The 18,563-nt window shown below is 31.1% G+C and overlaps 1 protein-coding gene across 2 annotated transcripts in view; it reads left to right on the top strand.

The window, feature by feature from the left end:
• Positions 1-18,563, top strand: part of LOC107438376 (cadherin 87A) — a 68,760-nt gene that overhangs the window by 16,460 nt on the left and 33,737 nt on the right. For both annotated transcript variants that reach the window (XR_011636379.1, XM_071178496.1), the window contains exons 6-17: positions 690-779; positions 1,392-1,490; positions 5,678-5,812; positions 7,300-7,413; positions 7,639-7,717; positions 9,425-9,537; positions 12,770-12,970; positions 14,807-14,962; positions 15,067-15,231; positions 16,192-16,265; positions 16,361-16,628; positions 17,762-17,907. Coding sequence is in view for 1 of the 2 variants with exons in the window: in XM_071178496.1 (XP_071034597.1) it covers positions 690-779; positions 1,392-1,490; positions 5,678-5,812; positions 7,300-7,413; positions 7,639-7,717; positions 9,425-9,537; positions 12,770-12,970; positions 14,807-14,962; positions 15,067-15,231; positions 16,192-16,265; positions 16,361-16,628; positions 17,762-17,907 (1,640 nt within the window). In the remaining variant the exon portion in view is untranslated. The remainder of the gene's footprint in view (positions 1-689; positions 780-1,391; positions 1,491-5,677; positions 5,813-7,299; positions 7,414-7,638; positions 7,718-9,424; positions 9,538-12,769; positions 12,971-14,806; positions 14,963-15,066; positions 15,232-16,191; positions 16,266-16,360; positions 16,629-17,761; positions 17,908-18,563) is intronic.

Here is an 18,563-nt window from a genome sequence, read left to right as displayed (position 1 = left end):
TTCTGTCGTCTTAGAGACAATTCGAGAAATTTGGAGATGCGGTGAAAAATTANATGTGATACTTCCGTTGAAGTAAACGTTTCTAGCGTAACAAAATCTGATGAATGTGAAAGTGGTCCTCAAAGTGCTACTTCCCACCCATATGACATTGGACTTTTTTCAGAAGATAACATTATGTTCCTAAACTTAAAAAATCAAATTAAAATTTAACTAAACAATGCTGTCCAAATAAAAAGTCAAAATTGTCTAGCTGTCTAAATTAGGGAAATAATAGTGCTTTATTACACACTCAAATTTCTTTTAGTAGTTTCAGAAAATTATGAACACCCCCCTTGAAAAAATTCTGCGTACGCCACTGGCTGTAAAATTTATGTTCCGAAACAGATGGGTGCTATCACAGCAGAACAAGTTTTTGAGGGATCCTCACAATCAAAAATTGCAATCATTCATGTCATTTTTTTTTAGATAAAATTTCCTTTGTTTCATCATACCACATTCAATTTTCTTGAAATAATTGTACTCCAATTTAATTTTCATGAAATAATTTTAATAATTCTACTAATCTATTATTCACCAATTTCATGCTTGAATAAGTTGTAGTATATTTAATAAATAAGATTACGCTAACAAATTTGGTTTGTAAATCATGACTTTTTCAAATAATACAGATTTTTTCAAATGATTTTCAGGTCAGAGTTCCAGTAACTGTTATAATATTGGATGAAAATGACAACGAACCGGTTTTTCATAACACACCTTACAAGACAAGCATTCCAGAAGTAAGTGAATAAAAGATGTATGAAAAAAATTTCAGCTTAATACACCTCAGAAAATAATAATGTTATAAATCTATTAATAGTATTTGAAATGCAATTAAGCTTTGCATGTATATCCGAATGAATATCTGTACGCTTTCTTGGTAGTATTCTTTCCTGATATAATATTTCAAGTATTTTTCTCATCCTTCTTGAAATTTTTTTTCCATCTTAATTCATCATAAATCATTTTCTTTCAAGCCGTTTTTAAAATTAAAAATAAAATTTATTTGGAAAAAAATGTGACAATCAAAATTTAATTTTACAATGGGATTTTACTAACTATTATTTATGTTACCTTATTTCAAACATTTTTTTTTTTTAAATACTTCTTTCTTCCGCACCTTTAACTTTAATAAAGGGCTTACATGACTCTTTTTTTAATTCAAAATGTTTAGAGCTAATTATGACTGTAAATCGGATAATTGTAATCTAACCTCATAATTAAATACTAAAATTACATTTAAAAAATATTCCATATCTCAGTGCTGTTACCATGAGAAAAAAAAACTAATGAATTTTTTTCAGCAAATTTAAATTCATAAAATTCAAAACATAATTTTTTTTTAACTTTAGGATACTCCAATTGGAACAACGGTTATTGATAATATCAGAATAACAGATGCCGATGATGTTGGAGGTATCTTGCAAATCAGATGTGATTTTCATCCACAGGTTAGTTCATTTATTAATAATTTTACAGGAATAAAAATTTACAGAAAATACTGTTATTTTTAATGTACTATTTTGCACTGTAAAATTAATCCATGGAATGGTTACTGAAACTTAATGGAGGGATTCTTTCAATCCTTCCTTACATTAAAAATGACAGAGTTCTATAAAGTTTTCTGGAGATTATCTGTCGCAAGCGTTATTTTTGGTGAATAAAATCTTAAATATACATAATCTTTCAAGACAAAACCACACAAAAAACAAAATCTCTCGTGGTACGAAAGTATATGGAACGTGACGGCAAAGTGCAGAATAATGAGTGTTCAAAATATTGCATGGATAATATCACGAGCAGGAAAATTCCTTTGTATACATATATACTGATATGGGCAAAATTTCGAGTGAGCAAAACTTCCGTTAGGAATAATATATTAATAAAATATTTTGTAAGCCTACGTATTTAGTTCTAAGACAGTTATCTAGACAACATCAGAGATAATATCTAGATAATATGTGTCAGGTTTCTCATCATTTTTATTTGGCTTGATAAATAAAAGATTATAGCTACTAAGGACAACAACCGAGGCTATCATAGTACTTCTGTTATACCGAAACACATTCCAAGCCGAAAGCATAATTCTTTCTCTTGAGCGCAGAAACTGTGACAATATTTCTCCGCCACCCTCACCTTTCCCAGATAAGCTGAAAGTGTAAACGTGTCTTCCGACATTTTTCACGCAAAATTTCATCTTCCCTTGCTACTCTAGAAGTAAAGAACGTCATTACCAAAAAAAGCAATGCAGAACATAATATCGGACACAGTTTTGTCTACCAACAGTTGTATATCTTTATAGGACAATATCCGCACTCTGGTCAGCACTTGAAACACTTTAAATCAAGCACTTAGAAAACATGAAAATCTTTCGAGCATATATTCTGACCTGAGCAAAATTTAAATTGAGAAAAACTCACGTTATGAATAATTGCCTATTAAATTATTTTGTAAGCCAGCGTATTTAGTCCTGATAGATCAAAGCTCTTGCAAAGATACACAAATCTGTAAGCTTTCCTTCAAAATATCTGTTACTTACTCGTTTACTCGATGTCAGGTTTCTCATCATTTATGTTTAGCTGTATAAATAAAAGATTATATGTACTAAGAACACCAACCGAAGCTAGCAGTGTACTTCTGCTGTACAGAAACATATTCCAAGCCGAAAGCATAATTCTTTCTCTTGAGCGCATGAATTGTGCCAGTCTTTCTCCATCACCTCCAGCTTTTTCAGACAAGCTAAATGTGTAAACGTGCCTCCTGACATTTTTCCGCAAATTCTCATCTTCCCTTGCTACTCTGGAAGCAAAGTACGTTACAGCGAAAAAAGCAATGCAGAAGATAATATTGGACACAGTTCTATCCACCAACAGTTGTATATCTTCATGGGGCAATGTCCAAAATTTTAGCGCTCGGGCCAGCACTTGAAACACCTCGATAAAATGAGCACTACTCAAAAAGAAAATAGCCATTGAAAGGGCAGATTCTGAACAAATTGCCAAATCGTGAATCACCTCATATTCCTGGATGAAAGATAAAGTTAAATGGAATGCTAACGTCACGGAACACTTTCTGATTAAATCTCCCAGCATAACACACCAAGTGATATAGAACAACGTAAGCAACAACGGCATTTGGGTAATGAGCATACTGGTTAAAAGAAAATGTACAAAAATGCAAACTTCCTTCGCTGGAGAATGCAATGTTACGTTGGTTTTAAAAGTTAGTTCCAAAAACCACTGGTCAACAACACTTTTTTCGAAAAACGCAGCATGGATTACGGGAAAGACGACAATAAGAAAAGACACTAATGGAATTAACATCGCAATGTTGGTTATTCTGTTGTATTTTTTTCTCAAGCTTCGCTTCAGAGAATTGTATTTGAAAAGAATGCTTTTGACTGCAAGTTTTTTGTAGTACATTGAGAACCAACTTAACCAAATGCAGACTCTCCATAAAACTCGGGAGAGTAGCACTTTTTTGCACTGAAAATTTTTACAATTCAAAAATTGATACAAGTACTGAAATGTTATAAACACTAAACATACATTAAATACTGCCATAAACAAAATGCGCACTAAAACCCAGAGCTTTGAAATTGAATTTAGTTGGAAACCTGGAACTCCATATACGTATAGCATAAAAAACAATGCATTGCAAGTTTCAAACTTTTTTTCAAAATATTTTACAAAATTTGAAATAACATTTTCTCTCCTAGACTCCATTGGAATTAATACATTTATTTCTCTGAATAAACAAGATGTTTCTTTGGCCAACATGACGACAAAAATGCGGATTAAAATTAGCTATAAAAATATTGTTTATAAGATTTTAACTACCGTCAAATATAATAAGATGACAAAGATAAAGTACAGGTGATAAATCAATTTACTATCACACAAACAGCTGTGACAAACAGGTGTTAAATTTGCGTGTTAACATGACAATTAGGAATCAATATTAACCTAAACTAATGATTATTATTACAATGAAAAAGGTGATGACTTATATTGATTTCTGCTAATATTGTTACCATTTACTGTGTCTATTATATATGTTCAATTCTTTTATTTAATTAACTTGTAATGGATAAAACAAGTTTTCCGATTTTCTGGTGAAATCCAATTAAGCACGTTCCCATAGATTAATAATCAGTCAAATAGTGACATAAGACTTATAGAAATAAGTATTACTGAAGTAAACAAATGCAAATATTATCAAAGTGTAGTTTTCTTCCCTTGTGACAAATTTTTATTTAACATTATACATGTGGTTTTTAATTCGTTGTTTTTTATATCTGCAGCATTTAATTTTTTGTAGCTTATATTTGAATTGGGTTTATTTTAGTAATATATTTGTACACAATCAAAAATTATCTTTGAAAGCAAGCAATCATTGGTAATATTATATTTAGATTTAACTTTAAATTTGACCTTTGAAACAAAAAGAAATCTTGGTTTCATACTTTAAAAGGAACAAATTTTGTATTATTCTATAGAATATTTCGATTATTTTAAAACACGTAATTTTACATGACGCGACACAAAATTTGTGCAAAGTTATTTGAATGGTTCCTGGGAAAAAGTCGAATTTCAGTAATTTTAAAAAATGTAATAAAAAAAATTTAAATTTATAACCAACTCATCAGTTTTTAAAATATCGCAATTATTTTGATTCCTATTTGAAATGTAAGGAATTCGAGAAAATAAGAACTAGAATTCGTAAATTTATAAAAACTGGAACAAGAAAACTAGAAAAGGAATTCGAGGAAATATGAATAAATTGAAAAGCTTATCGAAACCGCCAATAGCTCAAGTTATCTTATTATGCATGTGTATTTAATAGTTTCCATTGCTTGTAAGAATAATTTTAATTATTTTATGATCTTCTTAAATATTTAAATGATAAATTTCAATTTTAAAATACTTATATTTTAATATACTGGCATTTTGTTTAAGTATTGCATGCAAAGCAAAACCCATAAATTTCAATTTTAAAATACTTATCATTTAATAAATGCTGACATTTTCTTTAAACCTTACATGCAAAACAAAAACCTGATAATCCACAAGTAACTGGACAAAAATTTTAATGCTTATAGAAACCGCTATTAGCACAAGTTATCTTATTATATATGTCTATTTTATAGTTTCCATTGTTTGTAGGAATAATTTTAATTACTTTTTTTTTAATTTTATAAATCATTAAATGATAAATTTCAATTTAAAAAAATTTATTACTTAACAATTTTAATTATTTTACAATTTTAATTTTTTTTTCTTAATTTTATAGATCAACATATGATAAATTTTAATTGTAAAATAGTTATCATTTAATATACTGACATTGTGTTTAAACCTTGCATGCAAAATCAAAACCTGCATACTAATACACAAATAAATGGACAAAAGTTGTAAAGCTCATCGAAACCATCACTAGCCCAAGTTATCTTATGATGCATGTTTATTTTATAGAACAATACAAAACATGCAAAATAATTTTAAAATAAACACCTATTTTTCTTACGAATAAAGAATTAATGAATTTATCTACAATGATATCTCATTTTTAGTATAATTTGTTGTTTCCAGTATTTCTAAAAAAATAACTTTAATGTATTTATCCTTTGTTTCCGTAGTTTCCATCTGCTTGTGACAAATTTTCGGTAGTCACCCAATCCTCTTCACCCCAATCTTCCTCAGCTGCATTAGTTCTTCGCAAAAATTTAGATTACTCAGAAAACAAGAACTTTCGTCTCAGGCTTATTGCTGATGTGAGTATAACTTACAAATGAAAATGTATTACTTTATTTTGTTTTCCTAAAAATTCATTTTAAGTGCTTGTAAATACAATTATTTAGGTGATTTTTATGTGAGTGAAACGTTTTGTACCTGGGAGAGTGTATGATGTAAAAAGAAGGAGAAAGCATTATATATTTAGGGAAGAGAGCATTTTAAATTAGACGACGTATACTAATGACACGATTTAAACTACGGAAATATAAGTAATACTTAAGAATGTTTGGCTAAAGAATGTTTATCACTCGGTTCACAAGCTAAGTTCATGTTAACATCGTTGTAATTAATTAAGAAACTGTCTGATCTGAAGTAATGATAGAGCCTTTAGCGGAATCGATAAGAAGACTTCATTCTATATCACTACTGCCTAGAAGTCAAAAAACAATTATTTTTTTTGTTCGAGAATATTTTTATATATCTTTTTACTGTACAGTTTTAGCATAACTATCCTAGCATGGTTCATTAAGTGCTTCACATTTAAACTTAGAGGCCTATTTCAGTAGTTCCCATTTTTTTTTTTTTTAATGGAATCCTTAATGATCGGCCTTCTCTTGTTAGAGCCCCGACCTTATCCGACAATTGTGAATCCATTAACTAATAAAAGACCGATTTATTTCGAAAATATATAAGAGAAATGAAGAGCGATGACTCAGTAAATAGAACATTTACTTTCGATTAAGGTTACCCAGGTTAGAATCTCAGCGGTGGCTGGTTAGTACGAACTATGCTCCTGACTTGTACCGATCATTTTGCTGACGTAAAATATCATCAGAGGTATACAGATAATGGACAGAATCCCTTTTGCCATTGGACTAACCAGTATGCGATTTTCGTGGTTTTCGTTTCCATGTTTTGCAAATACGGGTTATTTCCATCAAAAGACCCTCTACGAAGACTAGTTAGCTCCAATGCTTGATCTGGGAGTTCCTTTGTCTCCTGGATTGGGTTCAAAAGTACAAAGCTATGAACTGCTATAAACGTTAAAAACAGTTGTTAGCGAAGCATATTTCCTTTTTAACTAATTTAGTTATTTTAATTTGATTTGAAAAGCGCAGCGAAGAATACTAATTCGATTTTTCATACATGCGTAGCCTTTTCATAATTTATTCAAGCTCTTAGAAAAATGTTTTTTTTTTTTAATTTTGCATTTCTTGTTTGTTGGCCTTTCACTTAAAATAATTTTATCAAGACAAACAAAATATTAAATAAATAGCAGTTTACTTATTGAATACAAATCAAATTCCAGGTTTTAAAAATGATAAAAAATATAATTAAAAGAAGTCCGAACTCTCCCAACCCTTTCGACTGTTCCTCCACGAAACACCATTTAAAAATAGTTGCTCTTTATTTTAACTTTTTTTCATTAATATCTAATAAATTCTAATTAGAAAGCAATGGATATATTACTTTCTTTTAAAGCTGGATTACAGGCTAAATTGTTAATCATTGCTTAATGTTTTAGGATGGTCGCTACAACACTTCAGAGACAGTCAACATTGATGTAAATGATGTCCAAAACAGGCCGCCCGTATTTATGGGGTCGCTGACTGGTATTGTAGACGAAGATGTTCCTGTGGTAAGTTCAAGAGAAAAAAATAATTTTTGGAAAGATATTTAAAGCTTTTTTGCATTTTATAATAATGACAGACATATTTACCAATTAGATTTTAATATAAATTCATGGATATGATTTTCATCACATCACATATGAAGTATACATAAATTATTTTTTGCTCGTATAAAAGCTATATTTTAATTACTTTTTCCCAATGCTATAAATAAAGTGTAATTTCCACTTTAGGGAACTCTAGTAATCACGTTACATGCTAAAGATGGAGACGAAGGAAGTCCCAGAAAAGTTATTTATGAACTGGTGACAAGTAAGTGGCGCACTAACTTACCAATATAAGTTAATTATATTAAACATAGTTTATACATGCACCAATAACACCAAAAATGTAACAATATTTTGAACAATTATTTTAAGTGTTAAAATAACAATAGCAATTCTTCCTGATTAGATTTATAAGCAGGCTGATCTCGAAAAACGTTTAAAAAAGATTTATATAGGATCTTCCGTTTAGACCAGTGTTTCCCAAAGTGTGGTACGCGTACCCCCAGGGGTACGGGAAGGGGTACGCGTTCTTATGCAAAATATCTTGCAACAAGCGAAAATTTCAAAAAATTTCATTTAAAAACAAAGCTAGTCAAGAAAATTTAAGATTACTTATTTTTCTATTGGCAATTTTTTGCAGAGTTAGCAGTTAGTTAGTGGGTGTCAACAGCCTGTTGTGGTTTTACACTTTTGTGCAATTTTTTTAATATTAGAAAATAAATTCAATTTTTTATTAGTGGTACACAGCATTACGAAAAATTTAGAAAGGTTAAACAAAGGTCATAAGTTTGAGAAACACTGGTTTAGACCAACTTAAATGTATATGTTTAGAAACCTCGGTCAAAAATGAAAACTCATTAGGGCTCACAAATTAGGTAGAATCACAAGTTAGAAAAGTAAAGTGAAAAATGAGTGTGTCCTGATGAAACTTGAGGACGTTTCTAATAATCATCTTTTAAATCCTCTTAGTCCCTTTTAGCCACCTAACAGGTTTTGATGTTTTCAGCCCCTGCCTTTCTTAGTATTCAGAAGTTGAATTTCAAAAGCACTTTTTTCCTGAGCTTATATATTATTTGCCTCTCATCCCTTTAGTGGCTGGATAAAATGAGTACCAAAGCATGATTGGGAATTAAACAATGGGGATTCTGAATCGGGCTGACCACCCAACTGGAACTCTTGCACCCAGTGGTCAAGTAAACTGAGATGGGCACAGTAGGCTTGGGCTCTCGATGGCTGTATCACTCTACTAAGTTTAGTTTAGTATATATTAATTTGTAACTCTCAATGTGCATAACTTTTTGACATCATTTTTGGCAAGGACTCTAAGACTCAACATTAAAGGGGATGATTGCGCAACATCCAGAACATAGAACATCTTTATTATTTTCTTAAAACCAACTTTTTTTTTCTTCGTCCCTCAAACTAGTTTAGTTTTTCATCTCTCAAGTCCCAGTAGTGGACAAGTTCTACAACATTTAATTGTCAGAAGACTCAAGTTTATAATCAATCAAACATTCAAATTAGGTATCATTCTATTTCAGTTAGATATGTCCAAAAAAAATCAAGACACACTTGCTATGAGTCTAGCAGACACACATACCTAGCATGCCAAGTTTTTTGCCAGTTGTTTAAACTTCGTGAGTTATCCTAATAAAAAATTATTCCCCGAAGAGTTTTAAACAACACCTTGTAATTATTTTAATTGTTTTCAAAAAAGAAATGATAAGAAAATGAATTTTCTTTACTTTTTGGTTTTAATATTACTCTAATACAAAATTTAACAAAAACCAAAAATAATAAAGTGACAGTGTTTACAAACGAAATTGTTAAACAAGTTGTTAGAATTTGTGCTCAGTTAATAATATTTTTAATGAATAAAAAAAATAATGCTGTGAACAAATAAAAGATTTTAAAACAATCATAGACTTTCATTATTTCTAAAAAAATAATTACCGAATTACTTTTTTGACAGATCCTGAGGAATTCTTTAGCGTGCATCCGGAAACTGGAGAATTAAGAACTGCTAGGCTTCTGGACAAAGAAATATTTCCATCATCAAATGGTGTTATAAATGTTGGCGTAAAGGTAATTAAAACACGATATTTTGTTATTCAGTCTTCAATAAATTAATTTCCATCAAAAAATTTTTGATCTTTAAAATTAGTTTTTTACAAGGTTTTATTAAGTCTTCTATTACGTTATTAACATGGCTCAAGATTTTGCGTTTATATATATCATCTAAATATTCATATTTGCACCTAAAAAGTTAAAAATTTTAACACAATTGGAATTTATTACTTGTAGTTCAAAATACTATAAGAAAAATATGGGAGATTTATCTCACATTTTAGAAAAAGGTGGGTTAAACTTATTAACTATAAGGTAATATAGTTTATAAGTTGACATTATTTTATAGTTTATAATGTTTGTCTTCTAATTACAGAATTATTTTTCACTTAAGAATGATACTTTAAATATGTATACGCTGCCCTACTTAAGGACAGTTTGTTCCACTAGAAGGAAAGTTTGACCTACGGAAATTAAAAGAGTTATTAGAACCTACATTGTAAAAGATTTTCCAGTGAAAACACATAAAAATACACAGGAAATAATTAATAAGAAGACTCATACACTCTATAACAAAAAATCGACGCACCAAGAAGGAGTTGTCCGATTAAAACGAAAATTGGTGGGTAAGAAGACAATGTGCAGAATAGTAAATGATTAAAATTTCAGAGCAATTGAATAATTTATTGCAGAGTTACAGTAACAAGTTCAATAAGGTGTTGACCCGCCTCTAGCCTGGATACAAGCTGCCACACGGCGTGGCGTAGACCGATAAAGCTTCCGGATGGTCTCTTGTGGTATTTCCTGCCAAATTCGATCCAATTGTCGAACGAGGTCATCAACATTCCGTGCCAGATGCAATCGCCTTCCCATCATATCCCAGACATGCTCGATGGGAGAGAGGCCTGGTGATCTGGCAGGCCAAGGAAGAGTTTGAAAAGCTTGCAGACAGTTCATAGCAGCACTTGCCGTATGTAGTAGGGCATTGTCCTGCTGAAAAACCAGCCCAGGGTGCTACAGAAAGAACGGTAGAAAAGCAGGTCTTAGGATGTCGTTGACGTACCGCTGTGCAGCAAATGTACCTCTAATGACGACCAAAGGGGTCCGGCTGTCAAAGGAAATGGCACCCCACAGTATAATACCTTGTTGAGGGTCTGTGTGGTGTGCAATAGTGAAGACAGAATCCCCCCCCCCTCTGCCCTGTGCGTCTCCAAACGTGTCTTCGATGATTGTCAGGACACAGTTGGAAGCGGGATTCGTTGCTAAGGACCCCCCAGTCGGCATCATTCCAGCCATATCTGTTCAAAACATTCATGCATACGAAATTTCAAAGCAATCGGATGATTGCTTCTTGGAGCATCGATTTTTTTGTTATAGAGTGTATAAAATTACAGAGATGGAAAAATGGAAAATTTCTATGAAAATATATATAAATATTCACAATAATTTTTCAGAAATAAAGTAGGAAAAACTCTGTAAGTTACTTCCAAGCTCTATTACACTAGACCTTTTACTGCTCAGAAGCCTCCGATTCCTGAAATTGTAAGATTAATTAAATTTTACTAGATTTATACGATTGTTCTATAATATTAACCATTTCTATTACTCATTTTTTATTTGATTCTTGGTTACTTCTTAATATTTTAAAGAGTTTTCTTAATATTTCCTGTTGTGGTCTTTCATAATTCTCTCTTTGAAAGTTTAACAAGGATGCCTAACAAAATCATCGGTTTTGTACAATAAATCATAACNTGGGAGAGAGATCTGGTGATCTGGCAGGCCAAGGAAGAGTTTGAAAAGCTTGCAGACAGTTCATAGCAGCACTTGCCGTATGTGGTAGGGCATTGTCCTGCTGAAAAACCAGCCCAGGGTGCTACAGAAAGAACGGTAGAAAAACAGGTCTTGGGATGTCGTTGACGTACCGCTGTGCAGTAAATGTACCTCTAATGACGACCAAAGGGGTCCGGCTGTCAAAGGAAATTGCACCCCACAGTATAATGCCTTGTTGAGGGCCTGTGTGGCGTGCAATAGTGAACACAGGATCCCCCCCTCTGCCCTGTGCGTCTCCAAACGCGTCTTCGATGATTGTCAGGACACAGTTGGAAGCGGGACTCGTCGCTAAAGACTATACGTCCCCAGTCGGCATCATTCCAGCCATATCTGTTCAAAATATTCATGCATACGAAATTTCAAAGCAATCGGATGATTGCTTCTTGGACCATCGATTTTTTTGTTATAGAGTGTATAAAATTACAGAGATGGAAAAATTAAAAATTTATATGAAAATATATATAAATATTCACAGTAATTTTTCAGAAATAAAGTAGGAAAAACTCTGTAAGTTACTTCTAAGCTCTATTACACTAGACCTTTTACTGCTCAGGAGCCTCTGATTCCTGAAATTGTAAGATTAATTAAATTTTACTAGATTTATACGGTTGTTCTATAATATTAACCATTTCTATTACTCATTTTTTATTTGATTCTTGGTTACTTCTTAATATTTTAAAAAGTTTTCTTTATATTTCCTGTTGTGGTCTTTCATATTTCTCTCTTTGAAAGTTTAACAAGGATGCCTAACAAAATCATCGGTTTTGTACAATAAATCAAAACTCCTTTAATGGTTTTTTTGTAAAAATAATAATTAAAAGCATATTAAAATAGAAAATATAAACCAATATTCTGTAATAGAGAAAAAACATGAAAAACATCTGAAACTCGCAAAAATTCGACACATCACCGGAAAAGCGATAAGTTTCACTCTCATTTTGTCATGTAACAAAAAGGAGAGCTTACAAAAAAAATTTACCTTTCTGAATAAAAATAATATTACAAGAGATTTTTTTGTATTTACTTGCAAATGATTGATGGGTAGAAAAAGCATGCGATTTTGTTTGCTTCCATGCTGCAATCTGGTGCCCATCAGTTATATAAATGCTTAAATATAAAGCAGATTGGGCGTATTAGAACCTCAATGGTCTAACCTCCTTTGCTTTCCATAATTACATCGGAAAATAAAAAATGGATACGAAAAAACTATTTAACTTTAGCACTTCTTCAAGCACACTACTTTTGCAAATTGATCACATGTTTAACCTGACTTCTGTATTTAAGCATAAAACGGAATAAAAAAAATAGTTTTTCTAATGGAACTTTTAAATGCATGCTTCAGTGTACTGTGTTGGTCAAAAAAATAAAACTTTAGTACCCGTTACTCACAATTAAGTTATGTCTTACTACATTATTTTAGGCTACTGAAGTTATGTCCAATGGAGCTCTAGCTGTTGGTAATGAAGCCTGGACAGTAGCAGCACTGATGATTACAATAAGGGATGTAAACGACGAACCACCGACTTTCAACAAAATTAGTTACACTGTCAATTTGAACGAGAACGTCGCTAATGGTACACCTTTGCCTAACCTCGACATGTTTGTTCAGGACACGGACACGGTAAGGAAGCAATGTTTATATTAATAATAACTATAATATAACAATATTATAATTATTGTATGCATTACCAATTATTATAATTACTATAGCTTGTAAATTAATTATTAATATAATTAATAATTATAATAACTACATTAATAATCAGTGTACAAGGGCGAGTCACATTACTTATTCGTGACATGACAACTCGTTAAAATGTTAAAATGGAAATAAGTACTTTGATGGAATAGCACCAGCATTTCTGTGCGCTTAAATTAGCATAATGTTATTTATTCAATCAAGCATTTATCAAATTGACTGACAGAATCAATCAATTAAAAAACAATAATGAAAAGACACACTGGTGGAACCAAATTAAAGGAGTCAAAAAAGGAAGCTGTTGATTACATACTGTTGGTTGCATACTGAAGCTGTTGATGTACACATTACCTAGGTAAAATACGAAAACTCTTGATCCCACACTTTCAAAGGATTGCCTTATTTAATCTGGGCATTAAGGAGATTTATCATTGAGACCTTCCTGCCCTAATGGTTTATGGTTTTAAAAAAAATTTTAATATGTTGAAATATCGTTTTTAATTCAATGCATACAGATTTCACAATGTGCTTAAAAACGCGAATTATATCAATTTCAATTTCCTAGCCCTTCAACGTCATGGCTAATCATCTGCCCCATTAGAAAACCTCTGGATGAAACAATCTTTCCCTTACGACTTAGTGATTTGTAATGAAATTTTCAGACATGCATTGTGAATCTTAATTCCCGCTTTACAACCAACGCTTTGCGGCATTTCTCTATTAATCAGGTAAAGTGCACATTAAACAGCTTGCAAATTCTAGCGGCAAAATATGTATATTCATATAGAATAATGTTCAGTATTTTGCAGAATGTGTGCTATCAATAAATAAGTTATAATTCAATTTTTTATTAATATTATTGGTTATCTCTTACTGTAATTTGTAATGAAATTTTCAGACATGCATTGTGAATCTTAATTCACGCTTTACAACCAACGCTTTGCGGCATTTCTCTATTAATCAGGTAAAGTGCACATTAAACAGCTTGCAAATTCTAGCGGCAAAATATGTATATTCATATAGAATAATGTTCAGTATTTTGCAGAATGTGTGCTATCAATAAATAACGTCTCTATGTTTTCTATTTGTTAGAAAACCTACTAAACGCATTTTATTCTCTTTTTTTTTAAGAAATAGTGTTACGTTTTAGTTATAATAGCTGCCTTAAATCTTCGCAAGATTTGAATTTTGCATCATTTGTGCCATAAGAACATTGCGAAAGAAGAAGAGAAAGCTAAAAAGTGCAAAAGCTGATAGTTCAGGTTTATAGAAAACGGAAAACTACGCTAAAAAACTATACATTTTCATTATTAATCAATATTTTGGGCATTGATGAGTTGCCGGTTGCGTGATTTCCTTCTTGTGATCAGAATCAGCCATTCGTGTTATGTGATTTAACACTGCTGGATAATTTTTTTTTGCCTTAACTTCCAAGGTTCATAACGACTAGATTCCAATCTCATACGTTTGAAGGGAAGAAATTGAGTGCCGTATCAATGAAATTTAGCATCATTTATGCAAAACACCTATTTAGCACACACTTGTTACCCAATATGTTATGTCATACCCCAATACCGCATAATATATAAGTCAACAAGGAATTCATAACATGTAATTAGACGCATGTGTTTTATATCAAAATTACTACTTTCAGGAATTTTGAGATACTCTGTATATGCTGCATGGTTATATAACATATTTTATTTTTCTCCTCAAAAGGCATTAAATCAAAATGAAGGTTTTGTTGATAATTTTTAGGGGTCTAATTCTGTCTTCAATATTGAGTTAGTGGATGATTCAGGCATCTTCAGTGTTGAGCCAAACTTGGCGACTGGCTCGTCTTCAGTTAGCATTCGAGTTTCAAATGGGCCTCTTGATTACGAAAATCCTAATCAAAGGAAATTTATCCTGTTGGTAAGAATTTTCTATGCCATGCATTACACATTTATTATTTATTTAAAAAGCATAATTATCAAATTTATTTGGTGATCTTCACTGTTCTTAATCAATATTTACAGGTTGTTGCCAAAGAAGCTTTCACGAATCCTCAGCTGTCTGGCACGGGGACTGTAACAGTAAATATTTTAGACACTAACGACAATGCGCCAAGATTTGACAAACCTGAATATAAGGCCAGTGTAATTGAAAATGCACCTGCTGGGACAGTTGTAGACACTATAACAGTAAGTAGAGCTACTAATGCAATTTTTTCCACACTCCTTAAAGTGCTTCGGACACTTTATTTGATTCTAATTATGTGGAACAGATTTTACAAAAAAGTTGAGATATTCTGTTTCAAAGCATACTTTATTTATTTAATTACAATTCCTAAGAAATCAATTTATCAGATTTGGCATTGAAAAACATGTACTCATAGATAAATCGGTTCAACCTTGAATCCGAATGTAACCTCATACCACAATACGGTGCAAGTTCTTGAAAAATTAATAAAGAGTTAAATGAAACTATGTTAATGTTCAAGTTGAACCATTGAAACATACTAATACTACAAAGTACAAAATATAATTCACGTTACCATCATATTAATTAAAGGTTACAACAGATTTGAACAATATTGTTTAACCTATTATCCAAAATTTCTAAGAAGTCATTTGTCTTATTATAAGTAAAAGTTCTTACTATAAATACTGTAAGTAAAAGTTCTTCAATGTCGCTAAATTTATGGAAAACATTATTTCTGTTATTACTTGATTTAAAATACCATTCGCTTCAAATATATACAAATTTGAAATAATAGTCGGCATGTTTCAAGTCGACATTATTCATATTTCAAAAAAGAAGTAATTTGGAAAAAAAATTATTATTTCAAATCACTTTTTCTTCCCATTCACGTCTGGCAAGTCTTGAAAATGGGCGTCTGTTTTTGAGCTCTTGAAACAAGTTGGCTGTAATTTCTAATTTGTATATTTCTGAAAAGAATGAAGTTTCCAATCAAGTAATATCTTACCATTTCTGTTCTTCTTACCAATCTTGGGATTATTTATTTAATTTATCATTTCTGTTGGTTTTGACGATCTTGGACACCTCAAAAAAAAAAGACTGATGCGACTGGTTAATTCCAGATTGTTGCAATAAAAATAAGCAGAAATAAACTGAAATTGTTATAATTATATTTCTTTTAGGCTACAGATAGAGACACTAAGAAATTCGGTGAGGCCGGTATCATCTATTCAATTTTTGGAAACGGAGCTGAAAAGTAAATTTAGCAAATTTTTATTTTAATATCATCATTTGTCAGTTAAAAATTTTAAGCAATCATTCAATTTTATTTCTTTCATTTTCGGTGGACAGATTCCATGTAGGAGATAGATCTGGTGTTATCACAGTTGCTTCTTGCCTGACTCCCGGATCCGGTAACTGCCTAGATTTTGAAACAAGACCCACTTATTACCTGTCCTATCAAGCTGTTGATGAATTAGGTGATGGATTAGCTGCTGTTGTCCCTCTCACCATCTCCCTTTCTGACGCTAACGATAATGCACCAGCTTTTATACATGACTCATACTCCGCAACTATTGATGAAGGTGCATTTAAATTTGACACTCCCCTAAGAGTTCAGGTAATTTTTAATTTTACCTCAGACGCTAAATTTTTATTGTTGTTGCAAATATTGTCCTTAATTTGAAATCTTTCACTTAAGCAGTCGAACTTCAACAAAAAATAAGCATATTAGTATAAATACAATATATTTGTGATTTAAAAATGAATTTTTTTATAAAAAGTATTTTAGTAATTACAGACAATACATGGTAAATTAAGTTTTATACCTTATTCGACTACCAAAAAAGAAATTCTCGAGCTAAAGTTTTGAGTTCCAAGAGTTAGGGTTTCAAACTTTTTTTGTATCATTTTCGTAATTTTACCTATAATTATATTTAGGTTCAATCAATAATTTATTATTTATTTAATATTTTGATTACTTTTATGCAAATATTTAATGTCAAATGACAATGAAAAAAATAGCGTTTTTTTTGAAGAAAACGTAATTATTTTTTAACAATACATTATTAAATGGACACGAGTCTCAAAGAAACCATCGTGCTTTTCAAACAAACCCTGATACCCTTTTTCAATTATCACACCAGTTCATCTTAGCTTTCATTTCAACAAAAGCCAAAATTTGACTAATTTACTTTTTTATCAGTTTATATACATACTAAAAATAAATTCATAACTATATATTACTTTCAGTTCCAAGACTGCGAATTCAAATGCGGAACATAAATCCCAATTTAAGACAATTAATGATAAAATTCCATTTATCTTTTTAAATATTTTCAAATGAAAGTAGACTTTTATTGCTTAATAGGCTCACAATTGTTTTACATATTTTATTTATAGAGTCGGGGCTCCACCAAAAGAAGGTTGATCATTTAGGATTCCTTAGCAGTAAAAAAAATCGGAAACCGGTACTATAAGCTTATATTTTCATTTAAATGAAAAATTTCTTTCCTCCTACATTAACATTTATATAAAATGTAAAACTATCCTTACTTATCCATTTGCATTGATCATTTAAATGAAAATCCTATAAAATGAATTTCTGCCATATAATATTCAGAAACATCTGTCTAGTCTTCCAAGATGAATAATGCAATTGTAAAAAAAATATTAGTTTCCCTTGAAAATGATATTTTATTGCCGGATATAATATCCTATAATATCTACAAGTTATAATTTAATTTTTCGCAGGCAGTGGACGCAGATGCAACATCGGTTGTGCAGTATTCGATCATAGCAGGCAACAATCACAATATCTTTGCCATCGACGGGAGATCTGGAGAAATAACAGTTGCTCAGAGGAATGGTTTGGATGTATCAGCTTTGAAAACAGACCAGTAAGCAAAAAATTGCATTTTTGCAAGAATATCTATTTAATTTACATTAGGTATATATTTTAGCAGTGCTCCCATTTAGCAAACCACAACAGACAGCCTTACGACAAACAATGTATTTTCATTTTCATTTGGTTGGAATAGAAAGGTTGACTAATTAATTATCTTATAAACTTAGTAGAAATATTAGTTTCCCAAACTTAAAAGATTGAATAAAGGCATGCAAAAAAAACTTTACCGAAAAATCGCGCTTTTTTGCTTCTACTATGAGCTTTACTTTTATACTTTTGCCTTTTTTTTCATTCCAGCTTTGTCCAAACTCTCAAATGCAACATTCTGAATGTGATTTAAATTTAGTGATCAGGCTAGTCTTCATTTTTAAAGTGTTAAAGAAAGTATATAAAAGCCTACTCAAATAAACCTTATTTCAGTGATGGTCATAAAATCTAAAATAGACCTTGAAAAGGTGAATTTATCCTCAATTTAAAAACTCTTTCTACTCTTGGTTTGGAAATGATAATCATCCTCGATTTCAGATGACTTTTCTAGCCATGTTTGCTAAAGGCAGATTCTATATTGATATAAAAGGGCTGCATATGCAAGTTTAGTGCGAACCTAATAGTCTAATTAAATTTAACTAGTTAATTTAATTACACTAT

The sequence above is a fragment of the Parasteatoda tepidariorum genome, chromosome 3, assembly GCF_043381705.1.
Source record: "Parasteatoda tepidariorum isolate YZ-2023 chromosome 3, CAS_Ptep_4.0, whole genome shotgun sequence".
Taxonomy (NCBI): Eukaryota; Metazoa; Arthropoda; class Arachnida; order Araneae; family Theridiidae; genus Parasteatoda; species Parasteatoda tepidariorum.
Note: the sequence above shows the minus strand (reverse complement) of the source record. Positions and strands in the feature narration are given on the sequence as shown.